The 25,959-nt window shown below is 39.7% G+C and overlaps 1 protein-coding gene across 3 annotated transcripts in view; it reads right to left on the bottom strand.

Moving 5' to 3' along the window:
* LOC135477014 (katanin-interacting protein-like) overlaps positions 1–25,959 on the bottom strand; it is a 56,344-nt gene that overhangs the window by 29,476 nt on the left and 909 nt on the right. Inside the window, exons 2-19 of one of the 3 annotated variants that reach the window (XM_064757165.1) lie at positions 25,262–25,314; positions 24,772–24,842; positions 24,130–24,305; positions 23,496–23,678; positions 22,992–23,062; positions 22,089–22,334; positions 20,760–20,825; positions 20,235–20,303; positions 17,251–17,404; positions 16,911–17,045; positions 15,872–16,053; positions 15,047–15,309; positions 14,416–14,527; positions 13,705–13,893; positions 13,049–13,192; positions 12,270–12,834; positions 5,771–5,891; positions 1,374–1,514 (exon numbers count right to left, since the gene is read on the bottom strand). In XM_064757165.1, the coding sequence (XP_064613235.1) occupies positions 1,374–1,514; positions 5,771–5,891; positions 12,270–12,834; positions 13,049–13,192; positions 13,705–13,893; positions 14,416–14,527; positions 15,047–15,309; positions 15,872–16,053; positions 16,911–17,045; positions 17,251–17,404; positions 20,235–20,303; positions 20,760–20,825; positions 22,089–22,334; positions 22,992–23,062; positions 23,496–23,678; positions 24,130–24,305; positions 24,772–24,842; positions 25,262–25,314 (2,941 nt within the window). The remainder of the gene's footprint in view (positions 1–1,373; positions 1,515–5,770; positions 5,892–12,269; positions 12,835–13,048; positions 13,193–13,704; positions 13,894–14,415; positions 14,528–15,046; positions 15,310–15,871; positions 16,054–16,910; positions 17,046–17,250; positions 17,405–20,234; positions 20,304–20,759; positions 20,826–22,088; positions 22,335–22,991; positions 23,063–23,495; positions 23,679–24,129; positions 24,306–24,771; positions 24,843–25,261; positions 25,315–25,959) is intronic. The other 2 variants (XM_064757173.1, XM_064757180.1) reach the window with 2 other exon arrangements.

The following is a 25,959-nucleotide window of genomic DNA, read 5'->3' as shown; positions in this document are numbered from 1 at the left end:
GAACATAACAGAGAGTTTGAGGCCTGGATATAACAGAGAATTGGAGGTCTGAACATAACAGAGAGTTTGAGGCCTGGATATAACAGAGAATTGGAGGTCTGAACATAACAGAGAATTGGAGATCTGGACATAACAGAGAGTTTGAGGCCTGGATATAACAGAGAATTGGAGATCTGGACATGACAAACAGTTTGAGGCCTGGATATAACACAGTATTGGAGGTCTGAACATAACAGAGAATTGGAGATCTGGACATAACAGAGTTTGAGGCCTGGACATAACAGAGAGTTTGAGGCCTGGACGTAACAGAGAATCTGAGGCTTGGACATAACAGAGAGTTTGAGGCCTGCATATAACAGAGAATACAAGGTCTGGACGTAACAGAGAGTTTGAGGCGTGGACATAACAGAGAATTGGAGATCTGGACATAACAGAGGGCTTGAGGCCTGGATATAACAGAGAATTGGAGGTCTGGACGTAACAGAGGGTTTGAGGCCTGGAAATAACAGAATATGAATTAGATATTGACAATGTGTTTATTTCTTGGGGGTTAAGGTGCAAAAAAGAAGAGAAACACTGATCAGTACAACAAGCAACAACCATTAGAAAAACAGTCATTGTAATTTCTGTATGGGACAGGTGTCCTGAAATCCTGTTTCACACAGAGATCACGAGAGTCAAATGCATGATAACTCTTAGTTTAAAAGATTCCTTTTAAATATGTTAGCCACTTAGAGGACATGGGTTATAAACCAAAGGGAGGATGATAAACTGTTTACATGTCGTCTTCAAACATGGTGTCAAGCCAGCCGGGTCTTCGTGATGAGGTTCGTGGGCTGAATAGGCTACATTCTGGGTGAGCCGCATGAGCCGCGTGAGCAGGCTCAGTATGGGGAGCAGGGAGACCCTCATGTCTACAGCTACAGAATCAACAGGTGATCAACAAATGATCAGGATGTGGGGCAACATGGCAGGATTTATGGGAAATATATTTCTATAGAAGCAGTGTAGTTTTGCAGGAACTGCTGTACACAAGATGTGGGTATGATTTCCATCGCTACTACATGCACAACCACATGCCCAGTACAACCACATATACAAATTAGTTACTGGTACTTGTCTTAGATAAGTTAAAATCTTGCCTTAATGTGTATAATAATGAACAATACCCATTTTTGATGGCCAAAACCTTTTTTCTTCTGCATTTTTCAAAATATTTTTATTTTATAATAAGTAATAAAAATTTTAAATACTAAATTACTTTCGAGAGGTTATTGTTCAACAATGATAATTTTTCTTGATGTATTTTGTACAGACACAAATACAAAAAAACCTTCACATATACTATACACAGATGAGTTAGGAGAGCCTACCTTTTAGGGAGCTGTCCAAGTTTGGGTACAGCAAACAGGCTGTCTTCGCTGGCCTTGGGCCTGGGTATATCCTGGACGGAGGGGCACCTGGCACGATCCTCTGCCTTACAGTCTGGGGGTCTTGGGGGCCTAGCGTCCAAACTGAGATCACAAACACACACGTAATCAGCACAGGTGTATCACCATCAGGCTCACTACACACACAGGTAGTTGTACACTAGGACCTACTGTTATCCGCACTGTCAAACATTCATAATTGTTTCAGAGACTATCCAAGTGATATTTAATATCTTACATAATAAACTTTACAATTTCACACTTGATTGGAGATCAAAACAGTTCCTTGGATCAAACTTAGAGTGAGATGTCACATGTCAGAACATGTTGGGCATTAATAAGGTCAATGTGTGTGGCAGATGGAAATGTTTACCAAAGGACAACATGTACCCGTCCAACAGTTAAAACTGAACAACACTGACACGTCATTTTGCTATCAGGAACAGGTTCTCTCAGAAAGTTCAGCTAACTTACATGTGTACGTACAGTACATGTTGCCAGAACTGTCAGACAAAACACCATTAACAACAACAACCAATCTTTACATCATTATCCCACATAGCAGCATGATCTATGTGTACATTTATAGAGTACCTCAGAATTTACATTCATTCAACTATCTTACTGTGACAGAACATAACCTATACTGACTGCAGTATTCCTTCTAGAATTGCTTATATGTCTCATAACACACTGCTGGTAATAAAACTTACTTCTTGAATGCCACCATGCATGTACTATGGTCTAATGACAAACACTTACATATCTGCTCAGGTGATCGGAGGTATGATCAGTCTACAGGTGTACTTAGTGACAGTCACCTGGAATCCCCTGTCACTACTCTACACAACTGACAGGTGCCTCACAACAACAAGGCCAGCATTCCAGACCACAACAGGAGATCAACAAGCTTTCCTTTCACCCATGACCCATGGATAACACGTTGAACACTGCCTTGGGTGTGGACAGAGAAAGTCCACAGGTGCCTTGTTTGAGAAGCACCTACATCTACATGTAGATGTCTTACCTTCAGCTAAGTTATAACTTCCATAAGTTTATGCTGACTGCTTTGTGAGCTCTATACTGGAGATAAATAATTCAAAGGCGACCAGTGCAAAATGAATTCAATACAGTTTGACAAATATGACAGACATATTCCATTGGCCTCCATTATGAGAAAGGCTTTACAGTCAAAACTTGACAACTGATGCGTCCTTTCCGCTTCATTAGTCAGGTAAATTAGAGTGACAACAAGCAACACCGGTGAGGAGAATTTACATAGGAAAAAAAAAATAATAAAATGGCTTCTTAACTAATTATTCTTAACTAATGTATACCTGTATGTAAGATGTTTTAACCAGTACAGTCCTGTACCCCACACATGTAGCTGACAACGCTTGGCTTGTATGGAGTTTAACAATGCTATATGGATATAATGATAACCAAATACAGACTTTAGTGAATGGAATGCCTTGATGAAGACAACACACATGGCTCCATGTACTGACACCTAAACATGCACATAACAAACCTCGATATAATTTTTAAGTTGGTGCAGCGCATATTATAAAGTGCCACTATATTGTTAAATTGAGTTTGAAAAAGTATTCAAAAAGGGTACATTAATCAAAGTAATATGGCACTTGAAATCACTACACAATGAGCCTGGTTGTATGCATTTTTTCTGCCAACACTAGGTAGTCCAACCGTTACGAGCTGTTAGAGCTGCCTAATTTAGTTCAGTGTTAAAAAAGATACAAGAGTGACAACAAGCATATCCAATTTCTTCCGTGCTGGTTTTCTGCTCTGCATATGGTTAAAAAAACAGGTCATCGTAGAGCTCTGGAGTTATTTTTTTTAAAGTTTCCAGGCAATTTGACCCTAAGGAAATCGTGGATTTACAGAACAAGACTGACCCATTTTGTACCCACAAAAGACAGGCTCATCTCCTGAAAGTTACAAGAGGAATACAGCTAGCTGGATTTGAAAAGGCTTGACTGCAGTCAACTACAACCTAAAGCTTAACTAAGCTTAAAACTGACAGACAGCAAATCTCTGTACACTAACGTCGATGTCCACATTTATATTGTACATGACTACATACAGACATACATGTAGGCTATTCGGAATGCCGACAATAACAGGCTGTTGTTTTCACATACATGTGTAAATTTAGAATACCTTGGGGGACCAGAATGATATTTATTATGAAACGGACAAAGAGAAAGAATAGTAAATAAGTATAACATTTTGAGATAAACACACGAAATATACAGTGTAAGCTATAGTCTGCCAGTGTGGTTGGAAATGCCTTGACAAAGATCAAAGTCAATGTCTGAAAACTCGGAATCTGAAGTCTAGCCAGAGATGCCAGTGTCATAAATCAGAACTTCAAAGTCGTCCATTCTCGGTTGAAATTGATACACCAATATATTTGCTTCTGTGTAGTTAGAATCTTTATCGAAAATGACACAGTTTTAATAGGAATTCTCAGGTTATTTAGACCAGCTAGACTTGGGTTGGCAATTTATGACGTCATCTGCTGAGCCGCAACAGGCGGCCGGCTGGAGATCAACTAGGGCAATAAATCTATTATTTTGGTGTATTTGAAGTCATTAGTACGTTTGTCAGAAGCCCTCCTGCTAATGTACTGTTTAAACAGATTATAATCTTTATAATTGGGACCACTACTTAAATTTGTACACTAATCCTTTAAGAAGTCACGTTGTTCACATGGCAGGCTTGTCCTCTACCAAACACTTGCAGCTGGCCCCTATCAAAATATGCTTTGGTGCACGATATTATCCTTGCCTTACAGCTAATTTCCATGCTTGCATGGTGTGCCACCCAGTCTCGGTCACCAAGAGCTTGGCCAACCCTATTAACTCCAAAGATTCTAGAGTATAGATTTCTCTGAAGTACAGGAATATACAGTAAAAGGTGTAATACAAGAAAATAGGAAGATTTAATACTATACAGATTAACTATACACCATAATTATACACCGTTACTATATTATCATTACTTGATACTCTTGTTTTCTCACAAAGGAAAAGCACAATCCAGAAAATCCACAGTTTTAGACAGAGCATAAGTACAGAAAAAGCTATACAAATGTGACCTCACACTTCATTGCACAAGCTGTACAATTGGCATGAAGGCAGAAAACAGGACACTTCACAGAGTATTATTAATGGCTTATTTCAATGATTAATCCCAATGAACAAACCAGATGTGCTCTCATCACAAGCAGGATTAACCAAACTGCTCTCATCACAAGCAGGATTAACCAAACTGCTCTCATCACAAGCAGGATTAACCAAACTGCTCTCATCACAAGCAGGATTAACCAGATCTGCTCTCATCACAAGCAGGATTAACCAAATTGCTCATCACAAGGATGGTTAACCAAACTGCTCTCATCACAAGCAGGATTAACCAAACTACTCTCATCACAAGGATGATTAACCAAACTGCTCTCATCACATGGAGGATTAACCAAACTACTCTCATCACAAGCAGGATTAACCAAACTGCTCATAACAAGCAGGATTAACCAAACTGCTCATCACAAGCAGGATTAACCAAACTGCTCTTATCACCAGGAAGATTAACCATATCGCTCTCATCACCAGGAAGATTTTAACCAAACTGCTCTTATCACCAGGAAGATTAACCATACCGCTCTCATCAAAAGGAAGATTTTAACCAAACTGCTCTAATCACAAGGAAAATGAACCAAACTGTTCATCACAAGGATGATTAACAAACTGCACTCATCAAGTAGAGGATTAACCCGACTGCTTTCATCACAAGGAGGATTAAGCAAACTGTTCTCATCACAAGCAGGATTAACCAAACTGCTCTGATCACCAGGAAGATTAACCAAACTGTTCTCATCACCAGGAAGATTAACCAAACTGTTCTCATCACCAGGAGGATTTTAACCAAACAGCATTCATCACGTAGAGGGTTAATCAAACCGCTGTCATCACAAGGATGATTAACCAAAGTGCTGTAATCACAAGGAGGTGTTGACTAAACAAACTGCACTCATCACAAGGAGGATTAACCAAACTGCTCTCATCACAGGGATTTTAACCAAACTGTTTTCATCACCAAGAGGATTGACCAAACTGCTCTCATCACCAGGAGGATTTTAACCAACCTGCACTCATCATGTAGAGGATTAATCAAACTGCTCTCATCACAAGGAGGATTAGTGGGAGATGGCCCATTACCAGCCCATTATTTGTTCTATTCAAAACCAAACTCCTTCCTACAGATTTTTATTTTAAAGCTACTGACATGTTGATTACATTTACATTCCATTTTCTCACCTGTCCAGGTATGACTTTGATCCCTCCAGTTCTGAGGAAACATGGCCTGTCAGTTTGGCTGCCATACGCTTTGACTTCCTGGGACTCTTGGAACCACTTCCTCTGCGACATTTCAGCTGATCTGTAACAAACCATAAGTCTCTTACTCTGCTAATGTCTTGGTGTGAATGGAAACACTACAAACAGTGAACATGTACAGGCACCGCAAGACAGTTTCACATGACTGGAGCACCTTCACAACCTAGTGATTAGCAAGGTAATGCACCACTATAACCCAGGAGCTTCTCACCAATGTGATCGCATGTGAGAGCAAGCCCAGCTCATGCTGGCCACCTGTTCAGCCATAAGTGGGGATATCTGTCAGCAAACCTGTGCATGGCTGTGGGCTTCCTCAGGGCTCTGCCAGGTTTCCTCCTGCCATGATGCTAGTCACCTTCACATAAGTGAAGTATTCATAAGTGCAGCATAAAACTCCAGTAAAATAAATATACAAATAAATTACACATGGTGAATATCAATACCACAATCCAGGTGAGCACAAGGACATACTAACCGAGATACACACTGACTGTTCACTGAGAATTACACAGCTCTCTACATCCATACCACAATCCAGGTGAGCACAAGGACATGCTAACCGAGATACACACTGACTGTTCACTGAGACTTACACAGCTCTCTACATCCATACCACAATCCAGGTGAGCACAAGGACATACTAACCGAGATACACACTGACTGTTCACTCAGACTTACACAGCTCTCTACATCCATATCACAATCCAGGTGAGCACAAGGACATGCTAACCGAGATACACACTGACTGTTCACTGAGACTTACACAGCTCTCTACATCCATGCCATAATCCAGGTGAGCACAAGGACATGCTAACCGAGATACACACTGACTGTTCACTGAGAATTACACAGCTCTTTACATCCATACCACAATCCAGGTGAGCACAAGGACATACTAACCGAGATACACACTGACTGTTCACTCAGACTTACACAGCTCTTTACACCCATACCACAATCCAGGTGAGCACAAGGACATGCTAACCGAGATACACACTGACTGTTCACTCAGACTTACACAGCTCTTTACATCCATACCACAATCCAGGTGAGCACAAGGACATGCTATCCGAGATACACACTGACTGTTCACTCAGACTTACACAGCTCTTTACATCCATACCACAATCCAGGTGAGCACAAGGACATGCTAACAGAGATACACACTGACTGTTCACTGAGAATTACACAGCTCTTTACATCCATACCACAATCCAGGTGAGCACAAGGACATACTAACCGAGATACACACTGACTGTTCACTGAGATTTACACAACTCTCTACATAAATACCACAATCCAGGTGAGCACATGGACTAACCGAGATACACACTGACTGTTCACTCAGACTTACACAGCTCTTTACATCCATACCATAATCCAGGTGAGCACAAGGACATACTAACCGAGATACACACTGAATGTTCACTGAGATTTACACAGCTCTTTATATCCATACCACAATCCAGGTGAGCACAAGGACATACTAACCGAGATACACACTGACTGTTCACTGAGACTTACACAGCTCTCTACATCCATACCACAATCCAGGTGAGCACAAGGACATACTAACCATGATACACACTGACTGTTCACTGTGATTTACACAGCTCTCTCTCCATCCATACCTTGATCCATGCAGGTGAGCACAAGGACATACTAACCATTATACACTAACTGTTCACTGAGATTTACACAGCCCTCTACATCCATACCACAATCCAGGTGAGCACATGGACACACTAACCAAGATACACGACTGTTCATTGATATTTACACAACTCTCTACATGCATACCACAAACCAGGTGAGCACAAGGACATGCTAACCGAGATACACACTGACTGTTCACTGAGATTTACACAACTCTCTACATCCATACCATAATCCAGGTGAGCACACGGACATACTAACCGAGATACACACTGACTGTTCACTGAGATTTACACAACTCTCTACATCCATACCATAATCCAGGTGAGCACAAGGACATACTAACTTAGATACGCACTGACTGTTCACTGAGATTTACACAACTCTCTACATAAATACCACAATCCAGGTGAGCACATGGACTAACCAAGATACACGACTGTTCACTGAGATTTACATAGCTCTCTCCCCATCTATACCTTAATCCATGCAGGTGAGCACAAGGACATATCACCAGGACACTCAATGACTTATCTCAGATTCTCACAGCTCTGTACATCCATACCTTAATTCAGGTCAACACATGGACATATCACCATGACACTCAATGACTTATCTAAGATTCTCAAAGCTCTGTACATCCATACCTTAATTCAGGTGAGCACAAGGATATATCACCAGGACACTCACTGACTTATCTCAGATTCTCAAAGCTCTGCACATCCATACCTTAATTCAGGTCAGCACATGGACATATCACCATGACACTCAAAGACTTATCTGAGATTTTCAAAGCTCTGTACAGGTTGAATGTCCATACCTTAATCCATGCAGGTGAGCACACCCGTCAGCATGAATTGTCCACTTCCACCTTCCCAGCACTGGACACCTATACATTCACTAATTACCTACATGTACATGTACTTTACATTACTGTTTTACTGTAGGATACATGTAGCATGCAGCTTGGTTTGAGGCTTATTTCCTCGGCCATTGATTTGCCAGAGGTCAGTTGAGCATGTCCTTCACCCTAGCAACGGTACACACTGATATTGATTCTTATCAGACAGTCAGCAGATCTCAGACACAGTAGTGAAGACTCGGTTTAGCTCAGGCCAAACCACATGGAGATCAGATCAGGAACTATCCAAGCAAAACGCTGCTGCTTTTGTTGCGCAGAGTGAAACAGAGCCCTGATGGATTCCCATTTCAGGTGGAGCTGTGGGCATTCAGCCTACTTGCACACTCCACCTGAACAGATCAGTCCCTAGGTAGGGACGACTCTGTTATAAACTATTATATAAAGACACATTTCATATCAAGTAGTTTGGAATAAGACAATAATGTACCTGCTTACAATAAAATATTCTGTTTTTATCTGTGTTTTTGCCACTTACAGACACTGTGCTACAGATAAATGTAACAAAAGAGTTTGTAAGAGAAGTACACTAAGCATTCCTACAGGTTTAAGGTATCAAAATAATAGCTACTTGAAACAGAATAGACATGATCAAAACTGTGTTGGACTAAACAGCCCAAAATTCCTACTTGATCTGTACCTTGTCTTCACTGATCTGCACCTTGTCCACAAAGTTTCAACTCAGAATAATCAACCTATTAATAAAAGGCTCAAAAAATGTTCAGAACAGGACAAAACTACCACAAATTTTGTTGAAAATGAACAAAACAGCACAAAACTCAAACTTCGTCTTTATACTTCTCCTTTATAAGCAACATCCCAAGTTTCAATGCAATGTATCAAACTATTTAAGGCAAAAGTGTGGAAAACTGTTGACAGACTATTTAGGGCAAAAGTGTGGAAAATTGTTGACAGATTTTTACATCCATGATCTTGTTGAAAATGGGCTATGTGTGCTACACTGTACCTACCAAGTTTGATTCAATACATCAAATTATTTTGGAAAAAGTCTGGAATTTAAAACTCTGAATGTCCAAAACAGGGTAAGAACGGCTATACATTTGTCTAAAATGGTCACAACAGCTGGAAAACTTGAATTTGATGTGTAACTTGTCATGGTGAAGGTAAATGTGCATACACATGTACCCCCCCTACAATACACCAAGTCATGAATGCTGTAATTTGTAGTAAGGGAAAGAACACACTAAAATGAAGTATACATGTATGTCAGATGAAGGTTCAACAAAACAGTTCGATTTATTTTTTAAGAATTTTTATTTTTAGAAATGGTCTTAATCCGTCAGGGGCCGAATTCACAAACAATGCCTGACTTTAGAGGATGTTGGCTTTAGAAGTTAAAATTTTATCCACTTCATCAGCAAGAGCTAAAGGCAATAATGTCCAAATTTCTACTTCCATAACCAAAAACTAAGAATTGTTAAGGGGTTTTGAATTTTGACTTAAGTCTGAAATGGCTTTGTGGACTCCAGATTCCACGGTGGTCTGTAGTGACCCAGAGGCCATCAGTGATGTCACATCCAGATTCCATGGTGGTCTGTAGTGACCCAGAGGCCATCAGTGATGTCACATCCAGATTCCATGGTGGTCTGTAGCGACCCAGAGGCCATCAGTGATGTCACATCCAGATTCCATGGTGGTCTGTAGTGACCCAGAGGCTATCAGTGAGGTCACATCCAGATTCCACGGTGGTCTGTAGTGACCCAGAGGGTATCAGTGATGTCACATCCAGATTCCACGGTGGTCTGTAGTGACCCAGAGGGTATCAGTGATGTCACATCAAGATTCCACGGTGGTCTGTAGTGACCCAGAGGGTATCAGTGATGTCACATCCAGATTCCACGGTGGTCTGTAGTGACCCAGAGGGTATCAGTGATGTCACATCCAGATTCCACGGTGGTCTGTAGTGACCCAGAGGGTATCAGTGATGTCACATCCAGATTCCATGGTGGTCTGTAGTGACCCAGACGGTATCAGTGAGGTCACATCCAGATTCCATGGTGGTCTGTAGTGACCCAGAGGGTATCAGTGACGTCACATCCAGATTGCACGGTGGTCTGTAGTGACCCAGAGGGTATCAGTGAGGTCACATCCAGATTCCATGGTGGTCTGTAGTGACCCAGAGGCCATCAGTGATGTCACATCCAGATTCCACGGTGGTCTGTAGTGACCCAGAGGCTATCAATGATGTCACATCCAGATTCCATGGTGGTATGTAGTGACCCAGAGGGTATCAGTGATGTCACATCCAGATTCCATGGTGGTCTATAGTGACCCAGAGGGTATCAGTGATGTCACATCCAGATTCCAAGGTGGTCTGTAGTGACCCAGAGGGTATCAATGATGTCACATCCAGATTCCACGGAGGTCTGTAGTGACCCAGAGGCTATCAATGATGTCACATCCAGATTCCACGGTGGTCTTTAGTGACCCAGAGGCTATCACTGATGTCACATCCATATTTCTGGCTTGAAATAGCTCCTTTCAGAAATCTACTTACATATGCATTTTTATTGATGCAATTTAGCAGCCTATGTGTGATAATTTATAAAAGCCAGAGCAAACCACCAAAAGAATTCAAATTTTCAAATGCATTTTACTAGGTTGAAAAATGCTAAAAAAAAAAAAGCTACAGTCAATTTTTTTTATGAAGAGCATTTAGTGCTCTTTCACATCTGACCTATACTTCATGTTAGTGTGTTCTTTGCCTTTAATATGCATACAGAGAATCGATGATGCAACATCCCCCTCATGTCATTGTGCTCTACATGCCCTGATCTCAATACATGCTGTACTTTTTAAGATACAATCCGTAAACATATTGGAGTATGACATGATGATCTAAAATTGGACAAAAACTGCAACTTGTTTTGTATGTCGTCATAGTATTTCATGGCTGTACAAAAGGCACCCTGTGCAGAACCCCTTTCAGAAAAACTGATAAAAATCCTGTTATTTATTTATTTGACTGTTGTTTTTGGCTGTAAAACAGCGTGAGCTGGGCTTGAACTCACACCAACCACACTGGTGAGAGGCTCCTGGCTTTGACCTCACACCAACCACACTGGTGAGAGGCTCCTGGCTTTGAACTCACACCCACCGCACTGGTGAGAGGCTCCTGGCTTTGAACTCACACCAACCACACTGGTGAGAGGCTCCTGGCTCATTACACTGTGTTGGCACGCTAACCACCTCTGCCATGGAGGCCCTCAAACTTTCTGTTACAGAGTTGTTCATAAGTAAACATAGGTTTGGCACAGGTACAGTTATACAAATACAAGCATACATATATAGGGAACTGCACCTTTATACCATGCTAAAAATTTGTACATTCCACTCTTTCACACACATGTAGAGAGGTGTTGTAGCCAGAAAGAGTGCAGTCTCATACGACTGAATGACACTGCACCCTACAGGCATTTATGAACAACTATAAATGTGGACATTTTCGGCAGAATACATGACTGATTTGACAGAATGGTCTTTAATGCTAGACTTAAGAATATTTCACAGTATCGGTCTCAGTCACTATCACAGGTGGAGAAAACCGGAGTGATATATTTTCATTCACAGATGTGTAAATTCTATCCAAACTGAACAACAACATCATTTAAGATTTTTCAAGATCTCTGCAACTTTCAATGCCTGATGTCACATTTTTCTATATTGCTTTGCTTAAAATGTAGTTTTCACACCTCACAAAGTAATCTTGCATTCCGTCACACCTGCTGTCAACAAGGCTGTCATTCAGAGGAGATTTATTCCTGACAGGTGTTTGTATCAAAGGTGCTCACTCATACATTTATCTTACACCAATGTTGGACTTACCCTGCTGGCAGTGGTCACTCTCCGGGCTGGACGGCTGACTGGTCACTACTGGTCGATGCAGCGGCGTACCATCTGATGAGTGATTCAGAGTTCGTGTTTTACTGCGTTGCGTCAGGTCTTCCTGACTCACACAAGGGGAGGCAACTTTGGTACTAATCTTCACCTCTCCACTAGAAGATCCAGACGAGCTGGGTGAATCTCTAAAGCGGGGGAATGTGCGCTTATTTTCTCGGTTAGGTGATGGTGATATGGACCTTCTGGTAGTCTTTGGCAGAAGTGGAATGTTTGGGCTGGTGACAGGTTTGGGGGACGCCCTCTGTGAGTGATGCTCAGGTTTTGTCGACAGACCTACTGAATTGTCGTGGATATGGTTGTTGGATATAGTGTTTGGGTTTGTCCCCAGTGGACTTTCATGGCGGGATGCTAAGGGACTAGGCCTTGAAGTCACAGGTATAGTGGTGCTGTAATCAAACACCTGGTTACCACAGCCTTTCTCCAGTTCTCCCTCAAACACCAGCTGCTCCTCTAAGAACACACGACAACCCCTCACTCCTGTAGATAAGTCCTGGAATAAGGAGAATAACACGGGATATATACTCAGCACCTGAGTAGTAACAAGCACATGCAGCCAGCAAGTATCACAACTTACTACTTTGTTCACCCCGTTATCCACGGTAAATCAAACTTTTTTTTTGATTTTTTTATTTACATTTTTAGTACTTATGGATACCCATACACAAGGTTACAACAAATACAAGTCTTCAGACTTAAATACTTACATTTATACTTTTATTATAATTCCAGATTTTTATCTTGGAGACCTCCAGCCCCTGGCCAGTATGCGCATGGGACAGCTTGACACAGATGCTAACACAAGAATTTCCTCCATATTTACAACTCCACATATTCCGCTCCTTGTTGGTCTGTTAATGTAATGTAAATAAAACATACAATAACATTGCATGCACTGAAATCTCATAACCAAGTAACAATGGCCCAAGACAACTGATCTTTGAATGTCACACCTGAGCTGCCACACCTGCAGATTTGCTTATTAGACCACATCTACAGATTTGCTGGTTAGGTTTCTGTTGTATTTTTAGCCACATACTACAGACATAAATGATCTATTATATTCCTAACTTCTCACAGCACTGTGGTTCATCAGTAAAAACGCTTTCAAGTGAAAATGCATCCCAAATTATCTAGTCAGTTTACAGTATCAAAATGGCCTTGTATTTCACCTTGAAAAGTACATTTTAAAAGCAAACATGAAATACCTGGACATGGACAATCAGCTAACCAAGTTCCCCAACAAGCAACTGAATACTGAACCGGGTAGGACACGATGTATAGATGAGGTGTAAGATCACTTCCAGGGGCCACCAGTGGGCAGTTTACCTTAGATCAGCTGGTTTAGTCACCTGGAACTTACCTTACACTTGTTGTTGACCAGACAGCTGAGCTGGCCCCTGGACCCAGACACTCCTTGTGCAGACAACTGATCTGGGGGCACAGAGATCAGCTGGCCTTGAGGGTCAAACAGCTGTATCTCTGTCAAACCCACCCTGTCAGGATCACCCCAGGTCGACAGGATCTCCAGCCTCAGCTCTTTCGGGGAATGCTGAGTGTAATAAAACAGGTCAAACTTAACTCAACACAAACACAACATGCCGTATATTAATATGGATATGGAAATGCATTCTTGGCCCTAACACATATTTATAAAGCCGTGCAGAAAGTCAGTTATTTCACTGCTTTTGCATTCAAAAGATTTGATATGACCGATACTTGGTGCACAGTAATGTTTTATTGAAACGACCAGCAGTCAGTGAGGTTGACAGAGGAAACAGGAATGCAAACTGTACATGTGGTTCTAAGGGGACATAACTTCACAGTATTACTACATCACATATTTATTTATTTACTTTTTTTTTATTTATTTGATTGGTGTTTTACTTCGTACTCAAGAATATTTCACTTATACAACAGAGGCCAGCATTATAGTGGGAGGAAACCGGGCAGAGTCCTGGGGAAACCAACAACCATCCACAGGTTGCTGACAGACCTTCCCACTTACGGCTGGAGAGACTACATCACATATAACCAGAACATTCAGCCCTGACTGTTTGTGGTTGTTACTCACCTGGGTGGGAGTTATGACGCTAGTCGAGGAGCGGGAAGGTGAGGTCGTCTGCGTTGAATGGGACAAAGACTGCTCTAGCTTACCCAGCATCTTCACCAAGCTCTTCTGTTGTCTGTAACAGGACATCACATCTTAGTGTACCATCCATCACAGGATCAGTGACAATAAACAGTACAAGTATGTAACAAACTACTACTAACATGGTCGTATATTGAAAATCAAGGATAGTACATAGGGGGAATAACTGCTTGGCTTAGTGATGGCAAATGTCATCAAAATGAGGTCATCCAAATGTCTATAACCCACACGTTTGATTTTTGTTTTTCTGAACTTCCATCCCATGTGTTTCTTTGTGATGTCATGGTGCTCTCTACCATTTGTCAGACTCTCCAAAATTCAAGTGGAACAACTCATAGCGCGTTGAGCAAATTATAGACAGTCCAAATTTATGCCGTTTATTTCTTTTCAAACACAAGCTACAAACTCCGTGTATATACAGGCATGCAAAATAATAGACGAATCTATCATATCATCAACATATATTTACTGTGATAAGTCTGAGTTCAGAAGCAAAACCTTTCACAATTCACTTTTAAACCTTTTATCGCGCCACGGCGAACTGATGACCTACCTGGGTTTCATGGCCGATATTTGGTCTGTTATTCTACTGAGTTGGTCATCTGTCAGCAAGCTGTGGTTGCAGTTCTGAGAGGCCACAGACTGGGAAGGGGATGCCTTTAGGGGTAGTGTCTGGGTAGGGGTTGCCTCAGGGCCATCAGGAGGCAGGGGCACCGGGAACTGAGCCGAGCTTCCACACTGAGGTGAGCGAGGTGTCTTCAAACGCCGTCTCTCACGAGCTGACAGCGGAAGTTCACCTGTGTCCCGGTCTTCATTCTGTTCAGCAATTATTGTTTAAAATCTGTAGTCTCATCAAAAAAAGATTTGACAAAACAGCTTCCTAACTTTACATTAAGGACTTAAGCTATGACTTCACAGCATCAGCATTTCAGCCTGAAGATTTGGCATTATATCCTATAGATTTGACATTACAGTCTGAAAACTTAATATTACAGCCTCATATTCCGTCATTATACACTGAGAATTTAACAGGATTTGGCATCAAAGCTTAAAATTTGACATTACAGCCTACGTTTTGATACACTTTGACACACTTTGACATTACAGCCTGAAAAATTTAACATTACAGCATCACATACAGATTATAACAGTGACAGTATTTGGGCTTACACCTTCAAACTTTCATACCACTGGACTCTTGCACATAATTTCAGATTACAATGATGCCACCTCCAGAAAACCTCTGCCGACCTTTCCTAACGAGGATTAGAGGATGAGTATATGTACATTACAAACAGCAGATGAAAATCTTGGGAGATATTTCCAGCTGACAAATGCCCTTATCATAGTTATTCCCACTGCCAAAAGCCTATGTCACCTGTGTGTGCTGCCTGGGGGTGTCAGCCCTACCCTGGCTGTACTGTGACACCCGACTGTTTTCAGCTCTCAGAGCCTCTAACACAGCCTGAGCCTCAGACTGGGTGTCCTGCTTCACATTTTCTCCTCTGCTACTCTTCTTACACCCAGACAGTGGTCGGCTAACCTTCCTCAGGGACTTTCCTGGATTAACACAGATTTGACTCACTCAAACATCAACAGCTCTAAATCAAAAACAAAGCATGAAATGTACATTAGCGACATACTCCAGAAACTGATCAAGCTACACAGCATACGGTGAATGGATGTTGCTTATTTCTCTGTTTAAGGAGACAGAATCAAGAAATGTACATTAACTACATACTCCAGAAACTGATCAAGCTACACAGCATACGGTGAATGGATGTTGCTTATTTCTCTGTTTAAGGAGACAGAATCAAGAAATGTACATTAGCGACATACTCCAGAAACTGATCAAGCTACACAGCATACGATGAATGGATGTTGCTTATTTCTCTGTTTAAGGAGACAGAATCAAGAAATGTACATTAGCGACATACTCCAGAAACTGATCAAGCTACACAGCAGACAATGAATGGATGTTGCTTATTTCTCTGTTTAAGGAGACAGAATCAAGAAATGTACATTAGCGACATACTCCAGAAACTGATCAAGCTACACAGCATACGATGAATGGATGTTGCTTATTTCTCTGTTTAAGGAGACAGAATCAAGTTATTTCAGATCATGCTCATCTAAAATCATCCTCAATGTCCAGAACTGATTTGTTAGGAACATAGGAACTAAAATCAACCTAATGGCCTGACTCGGCAATGAGCTGTAGAGTGATCCTACATTTCACTGATATGCACGCACTTATTAGTTCTGATCTGAAAACATCATTCAAATCTACTATACAGAGTAGTAATTAAAAAAAAGGTTGTTAAGTATCTGAACAAACTAAAATGAAATTCAACACCATAAATATCAGGGGGGCTGACTATTATCATTTCATCTACCATGAATTCAATCACACACACCTTTAAGCTCCTGATCACCTGTCTGTGTCGGCAGCGCCTCTACTACTGGTGTCTTCATGTGATTCTGTAACCTTGATGTGTCCAGCTCATCCACCAATGGCTTCCTGGCCACACTCAAGTTTTTCTGTACCTTCACTGAAACAACACAGTTATAAACATCCTGTAAACTCTGTCAAAACTATTCTGCTTACCATTTTTATTTCTGAAACTGTCAAATGTTTGATTCCTAGTTATCGTTTTAACACTACATGTAAATCTATCAGCTGATACATTTCCAATGTAGCGTCAGGCCAATGCTAAATGCCTGATTAACTATAGCTATGATAGTATGGCTGTTTACTGTTGTGTGATGTGGCCAGCTCTAACACTATGGTGTCGCCCGGCTTCAGCAAGTTCTCCTCAGCACTCAGCTTCAGACTCCCCATGGCTGGAGTCAGATCCTCCTCTATTTCTTCCTCAGGCTCCTCAGCAATGGCAGACTCCTCCTCAGATTCCTGATTAGCAATGTGCACAGAAACAATACATTAGTGCATTACAAATAAAATAAATACACCTAATTAGAATGCGGCGGTTTTTTTTTAAGTGAAAGACAGCATATGACTGTTTATGTCAAATGAAAACCTACCATTCAAGGTATCTTTAAACCCGCATTAAATATTTTTTTCATTTTTTTTTTTCAAGTTTTAGTGAAACTTCGTGTTGATACCGCTTCAGCGCGTCCCCATTATCAACAGCAAGGTGACGTCCCCTTATACTCTAGCTCTATAACGTCAAAGTTATTTTCCGTATTATAGTCAAAGCAGTAACCTATGGCAGATAAAAATTGTGGACTTTGGCAATGAATGTCCAAGAGATAAATATGTGTTTTGGAAATAGGACAGGCCGACGGAATATTTCTTCCACTGCTTGAACTGTAAGCCTGCTATATCATTTACAGTTGAAGTAGCCTGCAGATGCATGCTTCAGTTTTGAGGTGGTGGTTTCTAAGATCAGAGCAGAGCTGACCTAGTTATCGCTGACGTAAGAGAAATCACCTCAGCTTGTACACAACATTTCAAAAATTTTACTGTATTTTATAAAAGAAAATAGAAAAAAAAATCATCCCTTGCATGCAAAAAAGAAAAAGGAGCAAAATTTAAATTCTTCAATTGTCATAAACAAAAGAAATCATATAAAATTTAATTAATTTGAAGCACTGTCAGGTGAGATGCGAGTCTTATTCATTCATCGGCATCCCAAATGATTTCTTCATAGCTCAGACATTCGTTATTTAGAAACTGCTGACTAAATGGTAAAACGAAGGACAAAAAGTATGTGTATAATTTGAACAGCCTGTCTAAGTTGGTCTAGGGTTTACTGGAGAGATGAATGCGGTTTGGGCTGAGACGGTATGCTACTGTCTGACATAATTTGTGAGACCGTCGTTGAATATTACACGACTTGTAAATCAACTAATTTTATGCTTGTATTGGTTCGTAAATGAAACAGACCTGTTCCACAACAGTGTGTGAGTTGGCCCCCTGGCTACATGTAACTAAATCATTGCAAACGATCTCAAAATGATGTCTTATGCAGTAGTTCTGTGTTATCATATATGTCACTTCATGGAGTGAAGGGGTAAAGTCTATGTCACAGCTTAGGCTATGGTTAGATTGGATAAACTTCTCAACATGGCTGCCTCCATTCACACTAGCCATTTGTGCAGTACAGACATTCTGTTCTACATGTTATTCAGTGACATCTCATTAAAATAATAAAGTATGATACTTTTTAGAAAGCCTGAGAATCCTGCTTTTGATAGAATTGTTTTAGCCAGTTGTTGTCTTGGCGTTTAAACATAATCCCTCAGGTACAAGTCTTTTTGCAGCATACACTTTACATGCCTATATATATCGCCCCTTGTATAACTGTGTCACAACAACTGTGTGAAGTGACCCAAAGAGAAAAAGATAAAACATGCGCTTGATATAACTTTGCCTACAGCTGCACAAAACATTAATGAATACAGGTGATGCATGTAAATTGTGATATTAACAAAACTGAGGAATATCTATAATTTATTTATTCTTTACTGCTTTCTGGATGCCACAACTGCACACTTTACAGATGTAAACAATATTTACTGATCACAACTCACTCGCAGGAAAGCAGAATAGTAGTATGCAATGTATACATACTCAATTGCCAGGAAAGTAGCAAAGTCGCATACAATGTATACATACTCACATGCCAGGAAAGTAGCAAAGTCGCATACAATGTATACATACTCACTCGCCAGGAAAGTAGCAAAGTCGCATACAATGTATAGGCTACATACAGTACCCGTACAGAAGAGCTAGAACAATGACTATATGAATCTGTAACTACAATTTCAGCCAATACAGGTCATCTAGGCGTTATGTTACCACAGCAGTTACCCGCACATACATGTAATGCTCAAACCATTTTTACAGGAAACCTGCACAAAGCAGCAGTGAATACACGAATACATGTATATATGGGAATACATGTGTATATATGGGAATATATGTTTGTATATGGGAATACATGTGTATATATGGGAGTACATTTCTGTGTGTGGGAATAAATGTCTACATATAGAGGAACACATGTCTATATATAGGTAAACATGGAGAAGGCAATATGATAAATGTTAGTATGGAGTATTCAGCAGGAAAGGGCTGGAGAAATTTTGAGTTTTCCGATGAAAGATAAACATTACAGGAAGACGATGAATGAGTTCTGCATTTATGTAGATACCAAAGCCCAAGAGTCGAGAAAGACTGATCTACAAGTAAATGTATGCAAGCCTATTACCACAACCATGTACTGAGGTATCTCTCAATAACCATCATGCAATATACACCTGTCAAGCGTTGCTGTATATACTGAGGGTACCACACCTACTTGAACAAACATTAGTCATAATACAAAAGAAGTTAACAGCTGCTCTTAATAAAACAATTACATGTTGTCAATATGACCGCACGCACGGTTACAGACATGCAATCAACACATGCGTGTCCATACATACAAAGAATTTACTTTTTCCAAACGCTAACTAAAACAAAACTTGATTTAACTGATCACCAATGCAGATGCTAAATGACGTGAAATAATTGTCAAATATAAACTTAAACAAATACCCAAATCTATAAAACAGAAAACAAAGCTTTCCAACAGAAATCCAAACTTGAGACCCATGTACATGACGTTTAATTTTGTTTGTTAAAAGCATGCAGTATATAACATGACCCGTGACCAGAAGCTTTGCCCATCCCAGCAGTACATGTACATGAGAGACTGATGAACAAGGCAGGATACCTGAGGACGAAATCGACCGTAGGTGGCACAGTTGTGGCCACTGGCTGGAGAGAGTTTAGGTAGTGAGGACTGGCAAGTGATAAAATAGTCGCAATCAGAACACGGAAAAAAAATAGGTTAACCAGCATGTTCCTTACAGAATTCTCTTCAATTCCAAAGAGCAGAAATAGACAGAAAACAAACGAGAAAATCTAGAATTATTCCGAACCATATTAAGGGACCTTAACTAACAAAATGGATGATGTTTTTTCAAACTGTGACACTTACAATTTAGAACAACTATAAATGTATTCAAACTCATCTGTCAAAAATCCACTGTCATACACATTTCTGATGAATAAAGCATACACATATTACAGATCAAATCAGCTAATTTTAGCTGCAATGACATTAAAATCAATGGAGAAACCAGTCTACTTCATTCCAATCTTTGCCACTTGGTACTGTCTTTCTTACCACTTTGCAGGTGTGAACAATATCGGTGCCTGTCCACGTCATAATTGTCTGAACACATATAGTACTTACACTGCTGACTTCATGGGCCAGGCTCCGTCGAATACTCGCATTCCTTTCCAAACTCTGACGTAATTTCTGTGAACAAAAAGTCAGAGCCAAATTTAAAACCGTGCATCAACTCAACTGTTATGTACAAGACGTCAAATCTTAAACCACCTCAACAGATAGGTATGGGCTATACTTTAATTTTGAGTCTTATGATCACAAGTTATACTGATATTGTTCATTCATGCCTTTAGTTAGGCATTAAAGCTTCTGTAACATGTTTGAAATTTGATCTAAGTAAGTGGATCTCAGCTATTACAGGGCTAAATGAATGGATTCTAGTTAAGAACTAAAGCATAACCAGTGGATCATACGTTTAGTTAAGATTTAAATTTAACCAGTGGATCATACATTTAGTTAAGACCTACATTTAACCAGAGGATCATACATTTAGTTAAGACCTACATTTAACCAGTGGATCATACATTTAGTTAAGGCCTACATTTAACCAGAGGATCATACATTTAGTTAAGACCTACATTTAACCAGAGGATCATACATTTAGTTAAGACCTACATTTAACCAGAGGACCATACGTTTAGTTAAGATTTAAATTTAACCAGTGGATCATACATTTAGTTAAGACCTACATTTAACCAGAGGACCATACATTTAGTTAAGATTTAAATTTAACCAGTGGATCATACATTTAGTTAAGACCTACATTTAACCAGAGGATCACACATTTAGTTAAGACCTACATTTAACCAGAGGATCATACATTTAGTTAAGACCTACATTTAACCAGAGGATCACACATTAGTTAAGACCTACATTTAACCAGTGGATCATACATTTAGTTAAGACCTACATTTAACCAGAGGATCATACATTTAGTTAAGACCTACATTTAACCAGAGGATCATACATTTAGTTAAGAACTAAATTCAACCAGAGGATCATACATGTAGTTAAGACCTAAATTTAACCAGAGGATCATACACGTAGTTAAGAACTAAATTTAACCAGAGGATCATACATGTAGTTAAGAACTAAATTTAACCAGAGGATGCTAGTCCAGGGCCTTATGTGGCAACTAACTATTAGACTAAATCATTATTAGTGGACCTAGTTAAGGACTATGTCAGAGAATCTTGCCTTCTGTCTATAGGGACTAAATCAGTGGATCCTTATGAAGGACCAAATCAGCGGATCCTTGTGAAGGACCAAATCAGTGGATCCTAGAGAAGGACTAAATCAGTGGATCCTTCTGAAGGGCTAAATCTTAATCAGTGGATCCTAACTACATTAAGGATAAATTGGTAGATCACTGAATCCTCGTTAAGGGCTCACCCGCACATCAGTGAGATTCATAATTAACTGATCCCCATCTTCCCCATCATCACAATGATTGTTGTTGTTGTTTTCAATCTCTGCTTTACGTCTTAAATACTTTGATTTGAATCTCTTTTTATTTGTCATTGGTTGTCTCTTGTTTAGTTTTCTCTCTGGATGAGATGTAAATTTCCCAGCATCAATCTGTATTTCCTCTTCAGAATCAATCTCTCCATCCAGTGACACAGCCATGCTTCTTACAACCTGAAATTCACAGACCAAGATCCTGAGAACATTCTACCTTCATGATCACAAGACAAAGGCAAAGGCAATAAAGTAACAGTATAACAAACCGTCATAAGAACTTCGTGAAGTACACGTACCATACAAAATGTACAGCCATGACATTTGAACACTGCACACCAACCAAAAACAACCTATAGTAAGGCTACCAAAGAGCTTGCCTGTAGGAGGCACGCGAAGGCAAAAGTTCAGCTCAGTACATTAAGTATTTAAAACATGAATTTGGTAAGTTACGGTAATATATTTATATACAAAGAGCATCAGCGATGGAGTATCCCCCTTGTACCTTATTAAACTATGTCAAACTTCAGGCCAATAAATGCCTGAAAAACATTTTGTTTAACATTGATTCTAAAACACACTACACTAAGTCAGATATTTGGTAATTCACAGTATTTAATGTGTACACATGGAATCAACGATGGAATATCCCCCTTGTGTTACTGTGCTCTACATATGTGCTACATTATATGACAGGTGTTTTCTGTCGTATAACAAAACTACCCTCACCACATGTACACATACCCCAGACCTTTCTGAGCCTTCCTCACTGCCATCTGACCCAAATCTGGTGTTTTCTTCATATAACATAACTACTCTCACCACATATACACTTACCTCAGACCTTTCTGAGCCTTCCTCACTGCCATCTGACTCAAAGTCATCCTCATAATTCCCTGTCAACTCACCTGTTAATCAAGTAAGTATTCAATTTTAGCAATCATCCACACTTTATAAAATAATGAAAAGAGTCTCCTATCACAAAACAAGCTTGTATACAAGCAGATCATGGAATCTCCAACAAACCAAAGAGGACAATATCTTTGCCATAGAAATGTGAACAAAATGTACAGGCAAATACCAGAAATATAAAATCAAACATAGATGTTCTTTGTGTTAAAGAATCAAAATAGTATATAGTCAAGAATACAAAAATAATGTGACTGTGAAAAACTGTGGTACACAAGCATTTTAAATTCTGTATCCTGGTTGAAACATTTTACAGTGCTGTACTAGACATCAGCTCTGGCAAAAGGCTCTGTTTTTGTTGAGCACTACATGTGCTGATGTAAGTGACTTGAAATTTTAATATTCGATTCTTATTTTCAGTTGTAGACTCACGAGGTGCCTTTAGTCTTTCCTTCACACCCCTGGCAGTTTGGATGTCAATAGACCTAACTGCCCAGTTCCTTCTACCTTTGATGGGAGCTGTTTTCACACGTTCTCTACTCGCGTTTTGTTTAGCCTCCTCTTGCTGGATCAGATACAGGTCTGCAGGGTTGATCCCCAATAGACGAGGTTGGTCTACAACAGTTGCATTGTCAGTGAGAATAGCTCTACAAAAACAGTTAACTTTGGTTGTGGGTCCCCCCCCACCACCGGCCGTGCCTGGTTTCCCCCCACCATAATGCTGGCCACCGTCGTATAAGTGAAATATTCTTGAGAACAGCGTAAAACACCAATCAAATAAATAAATCAAGTTAACAGTTAACGTTTCACTTGTTATGAATGTTCTCTTGTTGTAAAAGCTGCTGTTAAATAAAGAGTACTTCATCTTTACCTTATGTAAAGCTGTCAAATATGCTTTGTCCTACATGTGCATGTACAGTACGTATAGAGACGGGCATAATCCAGCAGTTCAAATCTATACTTGAGTAAATGCATTTAATAGATTTACTAATCCGTTTGATCCAAAAAAGCACCCAGATTAAAATTCAACCAGCATAAATCAATGGTACAGTCAACCAAACTTTACCTCCTGCAGTCTTGGCCTGCCTTGTTTTGGGTCGATACTGGTTTGGTGAAATCTGGTTAACCTTGGGTCTTGGCTTGCACCTTGCATTAGCACCATTCACATACAGAGAAAAGCCTTTTTCCCTCTTTTCCAAAACTATCTGCTTTTTGTCCTTTTCTTTCAATTTCTTCACAAGCCTTGAAACGAAAACATTAGCCAATTCCTTGCAAGTTAACAACATATTGATATAATACATAAACACATTACTTGTACACGTCTTTCTGACAATGTATTGTAGAAAAATTTACAAGATGCATGTTACACATTCCTTTTTTTGGACAAAACTGATGTTAATTAGCATGTAGTCCATTCAGCCTTTCTGACGGCCACATTCTGATCTCCAGTTGTTGTACAAATCAGACCCTGTATTATAACATTAAACATGTACCAGCATAGACCAATATCAGTCATGTAAGTAGACCAAGAGGCAGAGGGTGTAAATATAAAGCTGGGCACACACAACTTCCACACAAATCACACTGTAAATGGTTGTTATCAAAGTGACCGTTAGCTGTATTATACATGTACCTACATTTACACAGGGCTTTTTTCTTCTACATCATAAAAACCTGGTAACTACTGCTAAGTAAATTTACTGTTTACCTGTTCTTTTCTTGTAAAAGCATTAGATACTCTTCATAATTTGGCATAATCTCCTCCTTCGCAATTTGAGCCTGCAAATTTACCAAGCTGAATCAATAAAATTTTAAAGTAAAAATGACTTTCACACTTATCACTAATGATCTGAAAATGTAGTACTGACTGTTACACATACAGACTGTATTGTTTTCAAATTGTAGCCTTGACAAAGGCTTGAATCTAAGTATCTATTTTGATATCAGACAGCATTGGTGTGTCTGTTGATAAAATCTCTTAAACAGTGACAAAATTTGTTTGCTGATCAAATTAAACCCATCTAGTTTTTATACATTTAGCACAGTTTAATAGAATATTTTTTAAATTAAAAAAGAAACTAAAAACAAATCTCTGGGACATGAATCAAAGAATTTTTTTGGGATGGGCTTACATGTATGTTTTAGGTTGCTGATAGGAACCAAGACTGTTATTGCAAGACACTTATCATGAAACTTACAGCCATTGACGAGTCTGACATGATCCTCTCTAAGTTTCCTTCTTTTGAATCTACTAAAAAAAAAAGTACATACATGAGCTATATATTCACCCACAAATTCATATTTAGTACAAAGAACGTTCAACTGCAGACATGTACACTGATCAGGTACCAGATAGTTATTTATATTACCTTATAATAGCACCTTATACATTTTAGCTCTGTTTGATAAAACAAATTTCAAATATAGCCAGTGCAATGCACAGCTAAATCTAAAGCTTTAGATTGGTTTATCAGAGGTCATTAGGCTACAATATGTCTGACTTGAACACTCTACAACATCATCGTATTACATCACGCCAAATTGTTCCTGATTTCAGGATTGGAATCATCACTTGATGTACACCTTTCAGAGATATTTCTTCAAAGAGTGAATGCGCCATAATATGGCTGAAATATTGCCGATGTGGCATTCAGCCATAGTCATGCATTCAAAGAGTGAAAATTATGCAGAAGTTTGAAACCCGATGCATAGGATATCACCCAAACCACTTCAAATTTGGTGCAGGAGTAAAGTCACTTGGATAAGACATATTTATACATCAGCAAATTCCTCAGAAGGGTTGTATCAACGATTTCAACTCAATGTTTTAAAATGGACACATATGTACCTGGCTGCAAACTACATCTGGGCATGTGCATTTTCACTGCCATTTTCT

This window comes from Liolophura sinensis, chromosome 1 (genome assembly GCF_032854445.1).
Source record: "Liolophura sinensis isolate JHLJ2023 chromosome 1, CUHK_Ljap_v2, whole genome shotgun sequence".
Classification (NCBI taxonomy): domain Eukaryota; kingdom Metazoa; phylum Mollusca; class Polyplacophora; order Chitonida; family Chitonidae; genus Liolophura; species Liolophura sinensis.
Note: the sequence above shows the minus strand (reverse complement) of the source record. Positions and strands in the feature narration are given on the sequence as shown.